The 23,376-nt window shown below is 45.0% G+C and overlaps 1 protein-coding gene across 3 annotated transcripts in view; it reads right to left on the bottom strand.

The window, feature by feature from the left end:
* SMTN (smoothelin) overlaps positions 1–23,376 on the bottom strand; it is a 106,569-nt gene that overhangs the window by 69,120 nt on the left and 14,073 nt on the right. The window contains exon 1 of one of the 3 annotated variants that reach the window (XM_066603758.1): positions 10,032–10,076. The exons of the other annotated variants lie outside the window; for them this stretch is intronic. Within the exon in view, the coding sequence (XP_066459855.1) occupies positions 10,032–10,061 (30 nt within the window). The 5' untranslated portion in view covers positions 10,062–10,076. Of the gene's footprint in view, positions 1–10,031; positions 10,077–23,376 lie in introns of those variants that run through there. 3 annotated transcript variants of the gene reach the window in all.

The following is a 23,376-nucleotide window of genomic DNA, read 5'->3' as shown; positions in this document are numbered from 1 at the left end:
CTTAGGTTTCCCTGTCCATGGGATGTCTGAGCCAAAATGAACCATTCATCTAATACTGTCCTCTTCACCACTTTTACAACCTGCATGTCATGTTTAGGTTTTTTTTTTTGTAAATCCATTTTTCAGTCTCTTCACCATTAAAGGAAAGTGATCGCTGCAGTCTCTAGAAATAATTTCCACTTAGGAAGTCTCCATTCATCCAGAGGAGGTTTCTGAACATCACCATTAATGGGGAAACGCTTATCTACACTCGTTCCTAATCCCCCATATATGGTATCTTGGTTGTTCTTGACTCATTGACATCTTCAACGTTCATTGTGTTTCAGAGGACTTTGGCAAATAATCAGAGTTTTTGGCCTGAAAATAGTATTTAATAATCACGGTCATAAGAACTGAAGGACGCATCTGCTCCTTCTTCCAGGCTGCTAACAAACGCATATTCAATCCAAAAGCTCTACCTCTTCACTTAGGGTCTAAAGCCAATGCTTGGCAGAAACTGAAGTTGTGTCAGAGATCACTTTTTCTCCCTATGTAGGGTCTTAAACTCAAGACAGATAGCTGTTCCTCTTGGACCTGGTTTCCATGCCATCAAGGACATTGCCATCAGGATCCAAGCCACTAGAATCCCGCTATAGAGGTACCTCTTTCCTTCTTATACTAGTAGGAACAAGAAAACACTGAGGATAGTTAGGAAACAAAAGTTAAAAAGGCCCCACCACCAGTTTCTAGAAGGTCAAGGTGCAATCTCTGCTGTCATGGAAGCAAAGCATTAAATAATTGATATTCCATATATAAATAGAAGCAGTTTAGTCTTGGCATCATCAGTGAGGGGCGGTTTGCATCAAGAACCAAATTGGAGGGAGTTCTATATTTGGACTGTTTACACTATAGCATGTGATCAAACATGATTATTGTCCCCCAGATTGCAAGTCGCGTTGCAGAAAACTTCATTTTGTTGTGCAAACTGAGCATCAGCTTCACGCAAGACAACCTCTTCCAGAAGACCACCATCGCTTATAGGTTAATAAAGCTTTAGACTGTTTTTAGCAATAGCAGATGCTTTTATAACAATGCACTAGAACTGAAAAAGCTTTGTTTTTTGTGGTACCACAAAAACATGGGTATAAGAGGTAGTACAAAATGGGAAGCGCCACAGAGGGAAATTATTCCAGTGATCAAATAGGTCAGTAAATACACAAAGGACTTACTTGGTGTGGACACCTGGAACCTAGGGGATAGGGAACAGGTCTCCACACCTCCAGTCCTGACTAGCGGATAACCAGTCCCTTCTATGCCAACAAAGGCATCCAAATAGAGCTACAGAGGAATCCAACTCCCAAGGAGTTTGGGAACATAGAAAGGAAAAATATAAACTGTAAAAAGCTCCGCGCTCACAGGGAGTACTGATACTTCCGAGATGTAATCAAGTAACAAAAACAAAATGGTTACCCCTGCTTCAAAGAAAGTAGTAATTATTTTTTTGTTACTTGATTACATCTCAGAAGTATCAGTACTCCCTATGAGCACGGAGCTTTTTACAATTGGTATAGGAGGAGACTGAAAAAGTTTGTGCTTTGATCTTTTTGAATAAAACAAAAGTCTAAAGTATGAAAATTACTTGACATAAGGCAAGTGGCACATTAGCGTATTTTGGGGTCATAGGCTAGCTGTGTAACACCATGGACTGCACACGGCCCCATTATAGCCTATTAGGCTATACAAAAACTATTTTCATGCAGATGGATGGTCCATGTGGGAAGACACAAAAACACTAATTTCTAGTACGTATCATGGATAAGAAATATGGCATGCCAACACATGTGAATGTGCTATGCCCATGTATATCAGGCAGCACATGGACTGGTGTTAGTGTGCCATCTGGTGCAAGTTGTGCCCGCGTTTCGGCCGCAACTCAGTTGCAGCTAGTATGCACCTAGCCCAAGTGACCATAAATATACAACATTAACTTCTTCAAAATATTTTGAGCAGGCTAGTTTGCTGCACCACAAGCAGTACAAGGTAGCGCCGTGAACTTTTGCCGGTGGCTATATTACAGAATTTTTGGCTGTTCCCAGCAGTAGTTATCCCATGTGATTCCCCCAGACTACTCGAAACCTACAGCTTCTACTGTATGGACTGTAAGCCAGGCTCTACATAAACCAACGAGACTCACATTGAAGCCTACAAAGAAACGGAATTCCAGTATACACAGATGTTGTAGGATTTGTGGAGTCCGGGTGTACGGTGGGTCACATGGTATAACTGCTGTCAGGAATAACCCTAATAAATCTGGAGTTAGGTCACTGGTAAGAGGTACCAGCATTACATTATCGCTAATGTAGCTGACTAATTTGATCCAGACCGTGGCTCCATATAACTGACGTGTACGAATACTGTGGCCAACGTGGAAAAACATTAGAGGTGCAACCCATAGTTAGAACACACAAGTCAATACTTTCACATCTGTTTAGTTCCCTGAGGGGGTAGGTGTAGACTGCTTTAATTAATAGAAATCCCAGCTTTATGCAAATGTTGAAACTAAAGCACACAGCCTGGTTGGGGCTATGGGGAAGGGAATACCAATTTGCTGAAAAAAGAACCTTATAGTTTTCTGCTAGATGCCAAGGTTACGGTCTTATTGGCCGAAGTGATAACTACTTGTGCAAAATCAGCACTTTAAATTGTACTTATTTACTGTAGTATTTTATAAAAGGTATTGGCAAACACTAAACAGCAATCAGGCCTCTGCTTACATTTTCAAGTCTGACCCAAACCAACTCCTATGGAGACAATACACTAGATGGCTTAAAGGAGATGTCTCGAGGAAGCAGTGAATTTTTTTTTTTGCCCAGTCCCCCTAAGTAAACATACATTACTAATTACCCCTGTAAATTACTTTCCTAGCTGGTTTCTACTTACCGTTCCAGCGTTTCAGCAACTTATAAAACTTTTTCCCAAGATGGCCGCCAGCTCTTTTCGCATCGCTTGCTGTAGCCCGACGTGCGCGCTCCCGAGACGCTACCAGCTGTGTCTCCATGGCAACCAGACGCCCCGCAGCCGCCGACCGGACCCCTGGAGTGAACACGGCCGACCTGTCACCCACCGCCAGGCAGAAGGTAACCGGCGCATCCCCCCCCCCCCCCATCACAGCGGCAGCCCCCCCCCCCCCCCCCCCCCCCCGGCGCAGCGGCAGGCCCCCCGGCCCATCACTTACCAGGACAGCTGGACGGCGGGACAGCTGGACGGCGGGACAGCTGGGCGGCGGGACAGCTGGGCGGCGGGACAGCTGGGCGGCGGGACAGCTGGGCGGCTTCTCCGGACAGCTCGGCAGCTCTGCACCTTCCTCTAACAGAGGAAGGTACAGAATGGCCGCTCCAGCGCGCTCCCGAGCAGTGACAGCTCGTCTGCGCATGCGCAGAAGAGCTGTAGCGGGGAGCACACTGAAGCGGCTCGTGCTGGATGGAGAAGACCGGACTGCGCAAGCGCGTCTAAAAAAGCAAGCTGCCGGCGAATTTAGACGGAACCATGGCGACGGGGATGCTAGCAATGGAGCAGGTAAGTGGAATAACTTCTGTATGGCTCATATTTAATGCACGATGTATATTACAAAGTGCATTAATATGGCCATACGGAAGTGTATAACCCCACTTTGTTTCGCGAGACAACCCCTTTAAGGGCCTTTTCAGTGATTTATTTTTAAACATTTTTGTATTCATTCATTATGTAGCTATCCCCCCCAACATACATAAGTCGTCAGTGTTACCTTGGTTAGTGATTTCTTTTTACCTGAAACCCCAAGCCTCTTTCCTCAGATGGTCATGTGATCTGACACAACTTTGTCAGGTTGTGCTCTGTGATCGAACGGCTGCTGGGAGGGAGAGGAGAAGACCAGTAGCCCCCCGGTCACTGGCCCCGTAAGGCACAAGCGAGTATGATTTTTTTTTTCTGACAGAGCCCCTTTAGGTAAATCTGAGTTGGTTAGAATTGAGATCACATGACCACCTAAGAAGCTAGAAGTATCAGAAACACTAGCTCCCTTACCTCCCCTACAGAACTTCATTACAGATGGTCAGACTAAGGCTGGGTTCACACGGGAAGAATTTGCGGCAGAAGTTCCATGCGGCACATCCGCCAGCGGCTCCTAATCCCAAGATTAGCCAGCCATGTGGATGAGATTTTGCAAAAATCTTGTCCACATGGGGCGACCAATCAGTCGCTGCAAAGCCAGGCGGAAGTGGCGATGCGGTGCGGAATTGACAGCCGCAGCAGGTCAATTTTTTTTTTCCCCCCCATTGCAGCCTCACTCCTCTCTATGGGGAGAGAAAGCCACAACGGAATGCCGGTGGTCGAACTGCTCTAAAATCCAGGCAAAATGCCATGGGTTTTGAGGCTGCGTTTTCCGCCCCGTGGGATCCCAGCCTTAGGGCTTACTCAGACGACTGTATATCGGCCGGGTATTCACGCCGGCCGATATACAGCGTCCCTCTCTGAAGGGAGGGGGGGGTGGGGGTTCAAGAGCTGGGAGCAGTGCACTGAGTTCCCGCCCCCTCTCCACCCACTCTGCACTATTTTCATAGAGAGGAGCCAGGGCGGGGCCAAATTCAGAGAATTAGCTCCTCAAGCTAGAGGCAGCCCAATAGGGTACTAGAGCCTCCATGCCGGCCAGTATTACATCTTGTATCCAAGCTAGAGGCAGTACAACAGGGTACTAGAGCCTCCATGCCTGCCAGTATTACATCTTGTATCCAAGCTAGAGGTGGTACAACAGGGTACTAGAGCCTCCATCAAGTGGCCAGTTATCTGCAATAAAATTCTCCTTTTGCTCTGATATGGTCATCACATATCAACATTACAATCACATCTAAAGTTTCACTCTATTTCAACTCCGAGGTGCTTGATTTTGAAGTACAGCCAAGAAACCTAAAAGCTTTTCCAGTAACTGGGGAAACACTGTGCACTCATCTTAAAGATCTTTAACCCCACCATCTGTCTTCACTAGCTCTGGCCAAGGCCATACCTCGTCCCTCCACCACCCCTGCACAAAATGTTCTTAAGGTGTATTTTATATTTGACAACAAAATTCTAGTCAAAGCAAGAGAAGCAATGGCTTAATATTTCCAGTTTCTCCAAAGGTACTTTTGTACCTTCCTGAAGGGGAAGGACACTGAAAGGCCAGCTATATGAACAGTCTTTATAAGAGTACTAACCAGCAGAATAGCCACTCAACTATAATAATAATAATAATAAATAATAATCTTTATTTGTATAGCGCCAACTTATTCTGCAGCGCTTTCCGGCATGGATAAATGCAAAACAATACAACAAATACAATGTGAGGTACATTGGGTTAGACACAAATGGGTTGAGGGTGGTACAGGAGGTGCAGGGGTTGGGGAACATAGGCAATAGGAAATTTTATGTACAGATCATTTATCAGAAGGCAAACAGGGTGGAGCACCATAGGGAGGGGCGAGGGACTAGGTCAGGAGATTTGGTATGCTTCCCTGAAGAGGTGCGTTTTTAAGGCACGTCTGAAATTTCGTGCATCGGGAATTGTCCGGATGCCTTGGGGTAGAGCGTTCCAGAGGATGGGTGCTGCTCTGGTGAAGTCCTGTAGGCGAGCATGAGAGGTTCGTATTACAGGGGTGTTTAGTCTGAGTGTGTTAGCCGATCGGAGTGAGCGGGCTGGGTGGTGTACTGACAGGAGGGAGGTGATGTATGGTGGCGCAGCGCCATGCAGAGCTTTGTGAGTGAGGCAGAGGAGTTTAAATTTAGTTCTGCAGTGGATGGGCAGCCAATGCAGCGACTGGCATAATGCAGAGGCGTCTGAATAACGACTGGATAGAAAAAGGAGTCTAGCTGCTGCATTTAGTATGGATTGGAGCGGAGCGAGTCTAGTGCGGGGGAGGCCAATGAGTAGCGAGTTGCAGTAGTCAAGCCGGGAGTGGATGAGCGCAACCACGAGCGTCTTTAGCGTGTCCGTGGTTAGGAACGGACGTATTTTAGCAATATTTCTGAGGTGCATGTGGCATGTTTGGGCCAGAGATTGGATATGGGGGGTAAAGGAGAGGTCAGAGTCCAGTGTGACCCCAAGGCATCGGGCATGCCGTCGGGGGGTTATGATGGTGCCAGACACTGGAATGGAGATGTTGAGGGGAGGTCGGTTAGAAGGTGGAAAGACAAGGTCAGTTTTAGAGAGGTTTAGTTTGAGAAAAAGGGAGGACATAGTGTTAGAGACAGCGGACAGACAGTCGGTGATATTTTGGAGGAATGGTCCAGAGATCTCACGAGAGGAGGTGTATAGTTGGGTGTCGTCAGCATAGAGATGGTATTGGAGGCCGAATCTGTGGATTGTTTGTCCAATTGGGGCAGTATAGATAGAGAAAAGAAGGGGACCAAGGACCGAGCCCTGGGGTACCCCGACAGCGAGAGGAAGTGGAGCAGAGATAGAACCAGCAAAGGAAACACTGAAAGAGCGGTCAGAGAGGTAGGAGGAGAACCAGGAGAGAGCAGTATCCTTTAGACCAATAGAGTGGAGCATAGTGAGAAGGAGATTATGGTCGACAGTGTCAAATGCAGCAGACAGGTCAAGGAGGATTAGTAGAGAGTAATCACCTCTCGACTTTGCAGTCATCAGGTCATTTGTTACTTTTGTAAGGGCAGTTTCGGTCGAGTGTAGAGAGCGGAAACCAGACTGGAGGGGGTCGAGGAGTGAGTTGTCAGAGAGAAAGCGTGTAAGGCGGTAGAAGACCAGGCGTTCCAGTAATTTGGAGATAAAGGGGAGGTTTGAGACGGGTCGGTAGTTAGCAGCATTAGTCGGGTCCAGAGTTGGTTTTTTAAGCAGAGGGGATATAATGGAGTGTTTGAATGAGGAGGGAAAAGTGCCAGAGGTTAGGGAGAGGTTGCAGATTGTGGTAAGGTGAGTAATGAGAGCTGGGGAAAGGGAGCGGAGGAGGTGAGAGGGGAGAGGGTCGCTGGCGCAGGTGGTAGGGCGGGCAGTGGAAAGGAGCCTGGAGACTTCTTCCTCTGTCGTTGGTTCTAGCGTAGATAGTGAGTAGGTGCTGGGTGCAGTGCTGATGGAGCTGGGATCAGGGCTAACCATGCAGCTTTCAGAGATTTCTTTTCGAATGTGGTCGATTTTTTCTTTGAAATAGGCAGCTAGTTCTCCAGCAGTCAGGTCTGTCGCAGGGGCCTGTTCCTTGGGGCTGAGGAGGGAGTGAAAGGTCTCAAAGAGTTGTTTGGGGTTGTGGGATAGTGAGGAGACAAGGGAGGTGAAATAGACTTGTTTGGCATGGTGAAGGGCTAGGTTATACATTTTAAGCATGAATTTGAAGTGGAGGAAGTCAGCTATCCAATAGTTAGGACCCATCTAGTACAGCCTTTGTGGAATTGGTTCAACTGAAGTTGAAAATCTGAAAAACACACAACCCTACATACCATGTGCGGTAATTCCTGCCAAGAAAACCTAAAAATAAGCAAGTTAGTATAGATGCACCAACACTTATGCTTAAGAGAAAAGCCTAACTCTCCATACTATACATGCAGCTCTGGTTCACTTTGATTACTGAAGCACAATACAAACCAAAATGAATTAATGAGAGGCTTTCTGTGGGCGATCGGCTTAGAAGCTCACATGTTTACAGTGCGAAGAGGAACAGTAAGTAGGAATTATCTTATATTTATATCTGCCAGTCACAAAAAGAAAATATTTGGTTGAAAAGTTGCAAGTTCTGCATCACTTTCCTGAGCGTCAGACAAAAATCTTGGCAGCTCATCTGGCTGACATCTGGAGGCTGTTTGTGGTGATGTTTTCTGTTGATGCTTTCAGAAAACACTCAAAAGAACACAATCTGATGAGAATCTACAAGTCAAAGACCAAAATGGCTCTTGCTGTTCAGCCTGAAGGAAACAAGCTAGAAAGGAAATCAATTTACCCCATTTCCTATTCTCATTTACTACTGTAGTAAACCTTGCACCATAGCAAACCCATGTACGGGCAAAGGGTATGGGAAGCTGACACTAGTGAACACCACAACTCTGCTTACACAGGGGATTTAATTGGGGGTTGTTTAAAGAGGAGCCGCCACTGGATAAGTCAGCGGGGCTGACTACATTGATCTGCAGCTGTGGCCCCACTATTACCCCCCACAAGCTCTTTGTCCAGACTCCTATGTCTAGCTCCCAGCACTGTCAGTGTGTCAAGCGGGTGGTCCCCATCGCTCACCCTCAGAGGTGGACTTCGTGTCAGACTGTCGATAAGTGAGTTGTGGGACTAACCCACTTGAAACATTGACCTAAGAGCACATCTAGGTGAAGGCAGACAAGTGTGCAAAAGAAAAAGAATGGAGAGACAGCAGCTACAGAGCATGTAGCCAGTTCTGCCAACTGTCTAATGGCGTGCTCTCTAATCATAGTACTATTATATTGAGTTGCAGTTTAAATTTAACTTTCGATGGGGGTTAAAGAATTTTTTTGCCAAATTTGCAAATTTTCAGCTGACCAGATTATTTAACTTTCATAAATGCGAATATTTGCAAATCTGGTGGGGTCTTAAACACACCTGATGCAACTAATGAAGCCCTTGATTAGTTGCATCAGGTGTGCTTGAGATAAAAGATCAAATATCTGGACTGGTTAGAGCTTTGACTACGAAGTTTGATGACATGTTAGAAATATGGCAAAGAGTTGGTCCAAAAAGTCAAAAGGGTGTTCAGAGTTTTTTTTTTTTTTTATATATATAGTTTTGCAGGGGAAAGAACCTTTGATGACTGCTAAGCAAGCTCCTACTAGCGTGCATTGCATACACATGCTGCTAGGTCCTTCTATGATTGCACCAATCAGGATCTAGGGATGTGACTGGGGCGTCCCTCCATGGAAGCCCTGTCAAACCTCTAGCTTCTGGTGGTGGCAAGATACAATAATACCACGAGTATGTGAGGGGACAAGTGTTGGGCATAGTTTGCCAGACACTTGTCCTGTCTAAATGGGCCTTTACACTTCCTTCCCTGAACACGGATGAGACATCTAGCACACTACACAGTCAGCAGTCTAGACGATCAGCAGGGATCCTGACTGGCAGACTCCTATCAACTTGTAAAAGCCTGGAATACCTCTTTAAAAGTGGCATTGTGTGTTAAATTTGAAGAAATCACTTGTTTTGTATTGAACTATTCAAGCTGTTCTTGTTTGTTTTTTTCCAGACAGCTGAAAGTTTGTAAATTTGGCGAATTAGCCTAATTTTCAATGGGCGTTGAATTTAAATTGAAAATGTGCACAAACAAAACTGAGTACCACTTCCAGGAATACAACACAAGTTTTTCCAGAATGCACATATGTAAATATATTGTAATACATCTTCACAATAAGTAATTTGGCTTGCTAGCAGACATATGACTGGGATAACCATACTTCTCAAAATCAGTCTTGTTTAGATCTTATTCACATTTGCTAGATCATTTTATGAGTGTCAATTGACTGAGCCAAAGTGTACTTTGAAAGTTACAAAAGGTCTTATAAACAGAAACTATCTAAAAAAAAGTCATGGAATTCTGCTGTCGGCAAACTAAAACGCAATAGTTTTTGTCCAGTGGAGATTCAGGTGCCGGCAGCCTTACCAATTGCTAAAAAGAATGGTCAGAAGCCCTCAGATGAGAGCTGGTTGTGCCAGTTTGGCTGTTTCCGTTACTGCGATTTTGTTTTAACGCTGCATTGCAAGGCCAGGGCCTTTGGCTTCATAATTGTGCGATCTCTCACAGCGCTGGTAAATCGTGCAATTCCCTCGCCGGTGTGAAGCCACCCAAGTCAGTCCAGTATTTGTATTTAAATTACAATTCAGGGCTCAGGCACACGCCTATGGAGCTGTAACCTACCTTGTGAGGCCTCAAATATCATACATAGGTTTAGTTCTATTAGATAATCCATTCTTCCCTTAGGCCTCATGTCTATGGGCCAGCACCGATTCTGATTGTGGAATCCTGCACTGGATTCCACCCGTGCCCGCAGACACGAGGCAAAAAAAGACATTTACTTACCTGACCAGACGCGGTGCAGGTCTCCTCCATCGTGGCTGGATCTTCTTTCTTCTGCATGGAGGATGCGCTTGGGATGCCGTCTGGTTGCCACGCTTTTTTTCTTAAATCTTCTGCTTTCCCACGGCACATCGGCAGTGCCAGCTGCGGGTGTGCCACAGATCGGGCGGCTTCTTTTACTTTAATGGAAGCCGTCCCTGTAGGATCCGCAGAAAAATAGAGCAAGTCGCGTTTTTTACCCGCACATGCGATTCGCACGCCGGGGAACAAAAATGACATACGCAGGTATTTAAATAACTGCGGATGCTCAATGATAGTCTATGGGCATATTGAACGGCAGATCATCTGCGCAGGTCACCCACGCGGATTCCGCAATTCAATTATGCCCATGGACAAGAGGCATAGCAGTGTTCCTAGGTGCAAATAAATCCATAATACAGTTTCAAACTTATGTACCATAAGGCAGCACACAGCAGGTCTACTGCGCCAAAGCAGAGTCATAGCCTTGCATCCAAGATAAAGGATTATTATTCTAAAAATGTCATTTTCTTTAATTTCCATATTTTTTGTAAGGGGAAGAGGGGAAAAAAACAAAAACACGGTGTTTACTTTTGGCTTGTTAACAGCAACAGAACCGATTCTCCACGGTCCTCAGACACTGACTAGATGTTAGCTATAGGTCTAGTGTCAAGTATGAGCCAGTCTTCAGCTAGCAACCAAGACTGTGCTTTTACTGATCTGTTTAAAGCAGCAATCAGTGGAGTCCGAGCACTTAGATCGCTATGAGCAAAACATTACCATTTCTATTAAAAGTTTTTCAAATGACAGTTCCTTTAATATTTGCCTTAAATGGTTATTGTTGCTAATTGACATTTACAAGATCTGTCAAAAATGTGTCATATTGGGGTCAAACGTCTGAGACCCCAAACCATCAAGAAACGAAGTCCTGGCACGTTGAGCAGTCACGAGTGATATTTTTGGGACCCTCGTTTTGCTGCAGAAAATTGCCAAGTATGCAGTAATTTGTGGCCGTTTCCAGCCCCCTCTTACAGTTAACTCCTTGCTAAACCTACCCGAGTATAAATCATGTAATATCAGCATGCAGTGACAAGTATGAACAGGGTAGGATGTGTGCTCCCCTCAGAATGACCATATCCACTTCACACAAGCTGCACTGCTAAAAGTAGCGAGCACCAATTTAAGTAAATAAATATTTTATGAAGTCCGTGGGAATTGTATCCTGACTGGAGAGCCAAGATTATTTCTAAACATGTAATTCTTCTGTTTTTATTTAGTCTCCATTTATATTCTATTACCTTTATGTAAAGCACTCATGAGTCAGTCATATATACCATCTCAACTCTAAAACCAAATGTAACTTATGGATAAGTTCATGTTAGATGAGGAAAAAGGAGAAAAAAGTAAATCATATATAGGTTTGACTTTGCAATGAACTGAAAAGTACAGCTGATGGCTCAGCGAATGCTTAACTGCAGTTTCAAAATATTACTCTTTTCTATGCCCCGGCACTAATGAAGCAGCTGGTCTATAGGGTTTAGTGGCACATGAAGGGTTAAGGAAACAATTTCAGGAAAACAATCCCTCAGGAACTTGTCCAACGGAAACTAAACTCTGCTCAAGCAACGAGAAAGAATTTGTGGCAAATGTACAATAGTGAGCCCTTTAATTTCAACATATAGTCAACTACATAGCAAAGGAATCCAAGACTCCCATCCAAAAAAAAGACACTTCCTTTCTAAATTACATGAGTCACACCTCGGCTAGTCGCATGCTCCGACGGACTGACGCGAAAACGCAGTCTGTAATAACTCCCTATCTCTAAAAACGTGAGTGCTCAGTGAATTTTGTGATGATGAAAGAGGAAGGAAATTAGTAAAAGGGAAAACATGGGGGAGCGATGAGAGGAAGATACTGTCAGATATGTAGTTCTTCCTTATATGGTCTAATCCTGACTGTTCCATGTTTGAAAAAGTCACGCTCGCAAGAAGAGAGAAAAAACAAGACTACTAGAGATTTCACAGCACCGTCACAAATTGTGTCTGAAGGGAGAGAAAATAGGGAAAAAAAATAGTCAATTATAAACGGATAATCTTGTAGTCCCAGGAGTCTGTAGCCGGATTATCAGATGGGTGCTGGTAGGCATACTAGGTTTAAACTGTGCTAGGATTGTATTGGCGCACTCAACTACGGTTTAATTTAAACAATTGCAAAGATTGCCTAGTGTAAAGGCAAATTCTCAATATTTTGGGGTATTGGGAAGCCATTGATCCGCTAGAAATCATTGAAATCCTATTGATTAATGAAAAAGAACCCAATACAGGGTGATTTAAAAGTCCGGGCCAACAGGAGTATCTGCTGTATGAAAGATAAGAAATTTAGTAGAACTTCGATGGATGGGGGAAAATTTTAGCACTATACAAGCACTTGTAAGGCCCCCTGACCATGGCAGTGATTTCGCCGGCGGTAAATCGCCAACGAATCACGCCGGCTGAAGCTTTCCATAGTGTTGCTATGGAAAGTGCCGAACCTGTATCCATGAGTGGAGAATCATTGTGAGTTTCCGCTCACAGCTGGCAATTCGCATCGTGCTACGAATTGCCCCGATTCTCTGCAGTCAGCCTATCTGTCAGATAGGCTGACCTGCAGAGATCGGTCTGCTGGCTCCTGCTCCTGGGTGGCGGCTCCCGCAGCGCAGATTCGCAGCGGGATACTGCAACACCCATGGACAGGGGGCCTTAACCATCTTAGGGCCAGCCATGTTTGATTCAGCCCAAGAAGCTTCAACGTAAAGGGGGTTAAAGGATACATGATTTAAGGGTAGATTTTCATTAGAAATTGATAGTCTATTTTTTCAATAACTGCAATCATTTTCGAGCTAGGACTGATGTGTTGAGTATTAATAAAATTGTTCTGTTGAATTATATTGTATGGAACATACTATTAGTAGGTATTTTCAGGTACCAGAAGAGGCCATAACAATCCAGCACAGAACTGAGATCACCCTGGTGGTTGGTAACAGAAGTTCTCGCGAAGTGTCTAAAGGCTTTCAAATCAAGAACATCCAGGAAAAGAGACAGTGAATGGATCCACAAATTCAGGGAAACTGGTAATGTCCAGGAGAAACAGAGAACTGGTAAAGAATACTGAATACTGGTTGAGTACTGGTGTGAGTCACCCAACAGTCACAAAGATCCTTCTTGTCAACTGCAGCTACAGTTAGTATGGGTGCCACTGGTACTGTTGTATCTGGTCTCCACCACAACTATGGATGGAGACCTAGTGATGGGCTGTATCCGCCTAGTGTATGCCCACAAGCTGCTGATTGGCTGCCTGGAGCAAGGTCCTAGCAGCATGGGGACTGAGGTTTGCCTTGGATGGGGGGGGGGGTTGTAGTTACATTATTAGCTGTAATTGGTTCCATGTGAGAGCGGGCCGGGCCGCAGTAACATGGAAGTATTATCAGCTAATAATGTAAGCCTTACACTTAAACAAGCCCTAACCGTAACTCTCGATCCAAGGCAAAACTCATTGCTCATACTGCTAGGACCTTGGTGCCCGTGTAACCTCATCTTCCCTCCAGCCTCTACCGAATAAGCAACCCATCCCCCCTGCCCCCCAAAGCTGTTACCCGGGGCCACGGCTCTCCATCCAGCCATGGAGAGAGTGGACAGGAGCATCTATGGCTTTCGAAGCAGCAGCGCAGGAGGAGCTGGCTTCAGCAGCGCTGGAGGACGAGGGGACCAGAGATGCCTTCAGCAGCGCAAGACGACGATGGGAGCAGATTACTGCGCTGATGATACTGCACCCACAGAGACTGACAGCGCAGGAGCAGTGAGCAGACAAGGGTGGGGTGGAAGGGGGGTAAGTGGCAGGACCCGGGAGGCCAAAAGTGACAGGAGCCATGAGGGCACACTGGAGGACCGCAAGCCAAGGGAGAGTGGCAGACTGACTGACAGGAGCCGGGAGGGGCAGGAGGCCAGTGGGCTAACATGACTGGAGGAGGGCCTGGACATAGCAGCACACATGCTTTGAGGGCAATCGGCATCACTGCATCGGGGGTTGCTATGGAAAGCTCACAAGGCACAGCTGCATGTAAAACCCATTGCCTAAAGTGAGAACCTCCTGCAGCCAATAAGGAACTGGCGTCGTCACCTAGCTGTCAAGCAACCTAACCCTTGTCTCTACCCATACTTGTGGTGGACACAAGATACAACAGTACCAGTGCCACTTGTGTCTGAGGATCCTTACAACAGTTGGTTGACTCACCCCGTGCTCCAGTGCCTTCTACTGGTGCTTTTATGTGGTCTGTTTGTGAACACAGCTAGCACAGCTGGGGATCAGAAACACTGCTTAAGATGACTAGTTCTTGGTTTGCCCTGTATAATACTAGTTTGCCTGAACTTCTGAATCAGTTTCTTGACAGTTCATGCACTCACTGGTGGTCCTCTTGGGTGTTCTTGATTGAAAGCCTTGGACACATTAACTAAACTGTTACCGACCATCAAAACTATCACAATTTTGTTCTGCATTAATGAATCTTCTGGTATTTGAAAAACTACAAGATTAGTGTTTTCTGTGCAACATAACATTAATAATTAACATACCGCGCATAACTCAAAAATTGTTGCAGATATTGAAAAAGTGACGGCACCCGTCAACTTCTGATTATATTCTACCTTTACATAATGTATCTTATGACGCCCTTTACATTGAAGTTTCTGGGCCTGAATCCAAGTAAGCTGCCACCAAGACGACCTACAAGAGCCACCATAGTGCAAAAAGAAAAAAAAAAAAAAAATGTCCCTCACCCATCTAAGTGAAAAGTCTCCTATTTTATCTTCAGATGATATTCCGGGATGGCTTTGACTTTTGAATTACCCTGTATTTTAGCTACAAATAATAGGTTACGTCAGCATAGCCGTTCAAAAGAACACCTTTTTGTGTCATACTGTCGATGTGCCCAAGACCACAACCTCCAGCTGATCCCTATGAAATTCCTAATGAATCCCTGAAAATAAAGGGGGTGGGGGAGCAGGGGGGAAAAACCAGTTTGACAAAACAGGTAGGCAAAACCACACAGATTGCAAGCTCTCGTGAGCGCCACTCCAAATGGTAGCTGTGCCTGCAATACCAAACTGGGCCACTGCAATAAGGACAGCACCATGTGCTTCCAGCACTGCCCGTATAAGACAGCAGGCCTGGTGATCAGCTGATTGGCAAAGTCTGCCACTTGGGATCTCCAACCAACCATTGATGACCTACCCAGAGAATAGATCATCAATAGCAACAGTCCTTCTGTTGTATTTTGTGCAGGCAGCACATTATGCACATATAATTTAAATGTAATGGTCAGGCTCATTGATATATTGTAGCAGACACCAGCACTTGGCAATGCGGTCTTTAGTTATAACTGTGCTTTTCTATTAGAACCACAGCACCTTGGTGACAAGAACCACATGAGGTCAACCACAACCTTACAGGATCGTGTCTTTACACTAAGAGCCCTTTTATACAAACCGATAAATAGTTCAGATTCCACATCCAGCAGGAATCGGACCGGTGTAAATGCATGCACCGACTGAACGATGAACGAGAATGGGTTCGCTTCTCATCTACCTTTCAGTTTATGCATGCAGAAAACTTAATGGATCGGCCCGTGTCAACAGGCGGTCGTTCACATATGAACTGCCTGCATACTGTGAATGGAGGTGGGCCAGAAAGATCCCCGGCCCGCTGCAACTCCATTCACTAGCAATAATCGTTCCCATGTAAAAGCACAGGATCAATTATCGTTGTACAGCCTATCGGGCATATGCGCCCAACAAGTCGTCCCAAGTAAAAGGGACCCAAGCTTATAATTGGACACAAAAGAGAGTGCGGGAGGGAGGGAGGGAGGACAGTTCAATTGAACAGGTACATTATCCTCTGTCTGGTATCCCATTCCCCCCCCCAGGAAGACAGATGCTGTTCATCCTCGGAGCGCTTCCATTTGTCATCAGTATCATAGTGCCAAAGTAAAAAGTTCAAGCTGTCTCGTTTCTTTTGGACATTTAGAGCCAGTTAATCATAGTGCTCCTCTGTCCTAAAAAGGCAACAGCAGTGATTACGACATAGCGGACGCTCTCAGATAGCATACTACTTGCCTAGAGAGCTTCCAGCACGGTCCTATCAGCTGCTGCATGTCATGCTATACTTTACAGGCAGTCAAAAAGGGGCTACTGTGTCAGTGATGTGCGATCAACACGCCGCAGCAGGTAGAGGCGGCCTTGCCATAACCGTTCCCGGCTGCCTACCCCAGGAGTCGTAATGTTATCAGAATCACACTGCCGGCACATCAGGAAAGCAGCATGCCGATAATGTCCAACACCTTGACACATCTGGCTTCCAGCGTACACGAGGAATGACTCACGAGCCTTGTATATATTTTATGATACGCCAAGTCTAAACTGTCTAGTGAAGACAGCACAAGTATGCTACATACGCTGCAGTAAAACTGCTAGTGATCTAATAGGAGATTTTCCAGGACATTTTTAGGAAGATCAGACACCGGGTCAGTAATTCTTTAAATTCATCATGGTTTGGGAAAATTATTACATGTGATGTACTGCAATCTTCAGCCGTGTGACATTTAAAGCTGTTATGTAGCCCTGAACCGACTGCAAAATGCATCTCAACTATGGCAATCAACTTGGTCCTAACTAGCCACACCACCTATAGCGTGCGTAACATGCTCCGAAAACCAAAAAGTGTGAGGCCAGTGAGTAGCAGAAAGGTGCTTGGTGTCTTAGGAACCACTGGGACAAGGTTTGAATATGACCAAGGCTACATTGGCATAAATGTTTTGCATGCTAAACTAGCATTTGCATTGATTTCATCCAGGTACTCCTGTTTCTATCTTCACCCTAGAGATATAAATAAGCTACCCAGGGCCAGTTCCATAGGAAGAGCGTTATGGCTGAAATGGTGTGGAATTCCCGTATTCAAAACAGAGTCAAAACCTGAAAAATCTGGATTTTGACTCAAGATCAACTGCATAGCCACAGACGATTTTGGCATATGTGGGGGATCTCCTCGCCTCTCAATTCTTCATGCTGTCAGAGCAGTCTTTCATCCAGTACCCGACAGCCTCTAGCAAACCTAGTACCACTGATCAAGTCATGCAGAAGTGGCCTTACCTGACCAGTGCATTACACTTCCTTCAGGCCGCTGAGTACCAGCGGATTTTTACTCAGTTTTGGATGCAGATTCCGCCCATGTGAACATACCCGAAGGCCAGTTGCATAGGAAGCCAGTTAACATTCATATCTATAAGGTGAAGAGAGTACTTGGAAGTACGCGGTACTGATCACATCTTTCAGGCTGCTTGTTACAGCTGTGAAGACCTCTGCAGATCACAAATATGCAGTTGACCCAACTTAAATAAAGCTCATCAGTGCAAAACTGCAAAGAGCCGGTCTACATAACGCTTGGCATCACGGTTGTACCCACCAACTAAATCTGGATGGATCCTCATCTAAAATATGGTTAAAGCATCAAATGATGCATCCCATCTGCTGGCTACCATTAAAGTATCAGTGTGGACAATTGTCTTTAGCAACTTACTGCATTGTGTTGCAGTCATAACATAACTGAACAGAAGTCTTCTTACAGCCACTATTCCAGTACTGAGAATAAGTTTATCCCATGGGAAACCCATTTACATATGTGAATCAGGCCAGGGAACGTTTCTAGAATACTAGGCACAAATGTCTGCATTAACCGTATTTCCACATTTCCTGATATTAGTTTGACATAATTCAAGAAGAGGAATTTGGTGCAGAGCTGATAATGTGTGGTGTGGGCTCAGGGAAATGCTACAAGACAAAGGCCAAATATAGCCATGGAGCAAGCACAATTATAAAGGGAAATGTAGAGTTTGCATGCACATAGGTTTTTAAAAAGGTTAAAATATAAGGCATCTGTCAACATGTATTAGACCAGCGTTTCCCAAACTGTAGTGCTCACAGCCTTCCACAACAGGTTAGATTTACAAGCGCTCCATATTATTACACGGGTGATACAATTGTCAGTGCCTCAGTTGAATACGACCCTGTGCCCAACCAGCATCCGCACGTACCCGGTTTTCTTCTTCCTTTCTGTATTGTGGATGGTCCGCACGGCCTGCCATCGGACATGCAGGTTTTTTTTCAACTCTTGCTTTTCCCGCAGAATCCCTGACCCATCCGGTTTCCATTGACTTTAATCGAAACAGTCTGTGCGGAATCTGCAGGAAAATGGAGCATGCTGCGATTTTTCATCCGCGAGCAGAAACCACAGTTGGTTTCCGCTCGTGTGCATGAAGAATCACTTTTGCATTGCATGCTATAGGTGGTATTTGCAGCAGAATCCGGAGGCGGTCGCCCACTCCGGATTCCGCAATTCAAATCCGCCCGTGTGCATTCACACATTGCCACAGGTGTTCTCTACATAGGATATGCCCAAATCATGACCTCTTGTGGGGTTATGAAAACTGGAGTTTGGGAAACACTGGACTAGACAGTCAGACATGCATGATATTTACACTGGCCGAAAGTTAATTCTGATGGCCAATTAGTTGTGCAATACCAGTTATTACCATGTAGCCCAATTCCCCCCCCCACCCCCTCAAAAAAAAAAAACAAAAAAAAACAAAAAACATGAAAACACCCTTATTTTATGATTGAATCGATTGGACAGTTATACAAGAACCGACCGGAAAAAAAACCCCCAACATTCATCATTTACAATAGGAAAAAAAAACACACAAACAAGCCGTATAGGGATGACCTGTTTAGGGATGTCACAGCAGAGGAAAAACACAAAGCACTTACGAGCAATGCACTTACTCTAAAGCAAGTCTTGGAGTCAAGACCCTTTTACGCCTCCTTCCATCCCACCCATAGACATCACCGACTGTAGCTTACCTCTGAATTGGTCCACTTATTCTTTGGGCTCCACATCATTTGCTATACGTTACCCTAGTAGATGGCGTGTCGTGTGCACCGGCAGGTCTTTACAGTCTTGAATGTCTAGTTTTCTTTTCTAGCAAGCGGCCTACTGATTCAAGTGTATTAGGAGTCAGACCCAAAGTGTATGCCAGTACAGGATGGCATAAATACAAGTGCTTGCACTACACTGAATTACGGAAACAGGTTGCAAGATAGAAGTTCAGACGTTGCCCCACACATCATCAATCTCTTACAGGCATGAAAACCTTGTAATCTTCAATAATGGGCACAGTGTGTCTCTACTAAGCAACAGCAATAACTGGATGGGCTGTGATGTGACAAGCTCAGTAGATTTCTCCTTTACCCATTCAGCCTCATGTTTTAAAGGCAAGCTTCTTCCAATATAATCAGTCAAGCCAAACCAGCTCCCAGAATGATCCAAGCAACTCCTAAAGGTCTACATTAGTGTACCCCTGCCTCTAGCTAGTTTCACTGTATACAAACAGTGATAAACTGTTGCATCAAGTTGTCTTAAGACAAAAAAGTAATTGAAAAAGTTCTGTACTACAGTTTAACAAGTTAAACCTTCTGTCCACGGGCGATACTTCACTGCGTTACTGCAGCAATAATCCGCATACATTGTGTTTAATCTGTACTGTTTGTTGCTTGTATATTAATGCAGAGTCTCATCACATCCAATCTTTCTTCAGCTAAGGCCCTTTTAATGGTCAAACTAAACTTCTCCACATCTGCATTTATGCCACTTTCTTCCCACAAAGGCTTTCAAGATAAATTCCGCTCATTGCCTAAACCACGGATGGCAGAGGATTCCAGCTATGTGACAATCCTCTGAAGTCTTGTCTCTGAGACCTCCATGTCAGAGCCTGAAAATGCTTCACTCTGAGACACACAATGTTATAACAGACCTACGTGACATGGCATCAACTTCCTAACACTGATGCTAGAAAATAAAATGTACAAGCCAAGTGAGCAGACACCAAAGACATGAGATTGTCTTTAGATTTAGTCTTCCCTCATTCCATTTGTACAACACTGTCAAGAAGGATCTGAACCAAGTCCATTTAAGTTAGTTTTAGTACCACAAACAACTAAAGGGTACCTGTCCCGGATTTGTGCTCCCCATTGTTTGAGTTCCATAAACCTGGTGTTAGAATCCCTTTAACTCACATAATTCTTCATCTACTATACTTTTGATAACAGTCCGGCTACCCTCTGGATTTCAGTTGTGTGTAATGCCATCTATCAGCACACACACACACACACACACACACACACACACAATTAGGAAGGGGGGTAGTATTTCTTTTCTCCATTCCTCGGGGCATACACCCAGAAGCACACAACACTGTGAGAGATAAATAATTCTCATACAAACGAAGGCTTATTTCAGCACCCCTATAGGCTTCTACAGGGCCAAATGCTCACAAAATAGAGCAGTTGCCATCAATGGGTTCTATTCTTTGCGCAAATGTTGTACATACAAAATCTACTATGGGAAGCCGCCCTTAGTCATAGTGGATTATAATAGCATCTAATAAAATGCAGTTTTAGTTAGCTTAAGATCATCACAGCTGCTGGACACTGTCCTCTCCCCACCACCCCTTTAAATTAAGGTCGCTGGTACCCCACCACTCCGGAGAACAATATCTCCCACAGTTTACAAAGGAGAAGTTAGCAAGAATTCACATGCACTGTTTATTACATACCGGCATATACCTTACGTAACTAGTCTAGGAAAACGCGTGATATGGTCTTTTTCCCTCTGGGAACACCTAAACAAAACCGCACAATCCTATTGGCCAAAGCTGGCATCTCACTGATGCAGATGCCACCATCACGACTGGCGTTCTGAATATGGGCATACGCTTCACCCAACAGCTTTAGTATTTTACATTACGTGACCAGACTAGAATGCCTTTACTAGTCATTATCTAGCAGAAAATTAATTTCACTCTATTATTTCTGCTTTGTATTTGATGGCAGCCATAATATAATGCATAGGAATAATTCCAAGTGGCTATGTTCTAACCTGCAATTATCCCACATTACCAACATAAAACAAAGCTAACATGTGAATTACAGTATAGGCAGGACTAAGCTTTTATTTGATGTACAGTAAAGAGATTGAATAATAAAAGTTGATGTAATCTGTGAATGATGAGTGATATGGTGAATGAGGCAGAATGGAAAGTAGCTCACTCTGTTCCAGCAAGCCAGAAAAGTCCACTGGTATGTGAACTCACGTTATCCTCTAATCTTCTCAGCGATGGATCACGTGCCTGACATTTTAATGCAATATCAAGGGATTCAGAACACATGTCAAGCCGCAGCCTGAGGAACCTCGGCTGGTGCTCCTTGAGAAGGTGAAGGCTGCTGGATAAGAAGCTAATGTCATATTGCAGATTAACTCCTGCCCTCCAACGTAAAGGTGTTGACAGACTCTACAGTTACATAGGTTTATGATGGAGCTAAATGGGTACAGGCCAATACTAGCAATAAGACATAAGTGATCATTAGAATACTGAATAAAGCCTTCAATTAGTTTACCAGCCTCTAAAGTGAAGACGCTGCTAGTGCATCTGGAAGACGAAAATCAGGATCAAAAGGACAGCATGAAGATTCTTGACAAGTCAAGAAGTGCGGAGAAGACAATGTATTGACTACTGATAAAGTCCAGGATAACTGCAAAGCCTCCTTTCCCTGCAGATTCTCTTCGTTATCAGGCCTGGCCCTTGCAGGAATACACAAGCTAGTGTTTCAACTCATGGCATGTGTACCATAGGGGAGCACACCACAAATAAAATAAGTGGCCCATTTACACGGAACGGTTATCAGTTTATTGCTGGATCGTGCGAAACTGAACGATATCATTCAGTGTAGACACTGCCAGCAACTGAACGACCATTCATTCACTTATTGTTCGGTTTATGCAGAGAAAAGTCATACGAAGAACGACTGCCTGTTTACCCTGAATGAACGCAGGCGGCCGGAAGATCTTCAGCACACTCCAATTCCACTCAGTGAACAATTATCGCTCTAGTGTGAAAGCTTAAGCGCCTGACAGTCATCCCATGTAAGACGGTACTAACATCCTGCAATATTTCATTGCTAATTGCTAGGGCACTGGCATGACAGTTGAGAAGCTTACTGGGTAAGTATGTCAGTTCTTAAAGAGATTATCCAGTTGTAAACCATTGATGGCCTATTCTGAGGTAAGGCCATCAGTAGTAGTTCTGCAGGGCACTGCCCAACAGGATCTGCTGGTTAGCTGATGCAGTGACAAGGCTTGGTATTATAGGACGAGTTCCCATTAAGGCCCCCTGTCCACGGACATTGCAAAGTCCCGCGGCAGATCTCCGCCGCGGGAGCCGCCGCCCAGGAGCAGGAGCCGCACATGAATCTCCGCCGGTAAGCCTAATCTGATAGATAGGCTGACTGCGGAGAATAGGGGCAATTCGCAGCATGCTGCGAATTGCCCATCACGAGCGGAGAACCGCAATGATTCTCCGCTCATGGGCACGAGGCCGGCACTTTCCATAGCAATGCTATGGAAAGCTTCGGCAGGTGTGATTCGCCGGCGGTTTACAGCCAGCGAAATCACGCCCGTGGACAGGAACCATTACTTTAAGGCCCATTTACACAGATATCTTTCAAAAGATTGAAAGATCAGTGGTTTGCATAAAGTCCTAATAGGCACCAATTGCCATTAGTACTTTATTAGCTTCATTTTCATGCAAATGAGCTTCTGGGAGCTGGGCTCCCCATGGAGAATTCAGCACCATGGACAGCAGACAGCGTGCAGTCCTGCTTATCATCTGTTCTGCTGAACGACTGTTTTCAAGCAGAACTGAAAACAGTCGTTCGGGCGAACAGTGAAAGATGAGCACATTTTGACATGATTATCGCTCAAAAGACAGCTTTTGAGCAATCGTGTCTAAATGGGCCTTTAGTGGGGCCTGTAATACCAAGCCTGGCCATTGCAGTGAAAATGGAGCTGTCTGCTTCCTGCAGAAATCAGCAGACCAGAGCTGGTTCCAGGTGACAGATACCCACTAATCTATCGATGACCTATCTTAGAGAAAGGCCATCAACAGTTTACAACTGGATAACCCCTTTGAAGATCACCTACTCTGTAGCTCTCCCACCCCCGTTTCATTGTCAGAGGCTGGGTGTTACCACCTGCTCTCTCCCCAGGTAGAACTAGATGCCTTCCGCACCCGCCTCATCAGGTTAGTAGCTCATGCCAGAAGCATATGTTTTTGGGTGCCAGATGGGTGAGAGATCCCGTAGAGAGGCAGTGTTGGAACAAGTGTCCAGTCTTGTCACCTGAAGCCAGTACA

The sequence above is a fragment of the Eleutherodactylus coqui genome, chromosome 5, assembly GCF_035609145.1.
Source record: "Eleutherodactylus coqui strain aEleCoq1 chromosome 5, aEleCoq1.hap1, whole genome shotgun sequence".
In the NCBI taxonomy this organism is placed as follows: Eukaryota; Metazoa; Chordata; class Amphibia; order Anura; family Eleutherodactylidae; genus Eleutherodactylus; species Eleutherodactylus coqui.
Note: the sequence above shows the minus strand (reverse complement) of the source record. Positions and strands in the feature narration are given on the sequence as shown.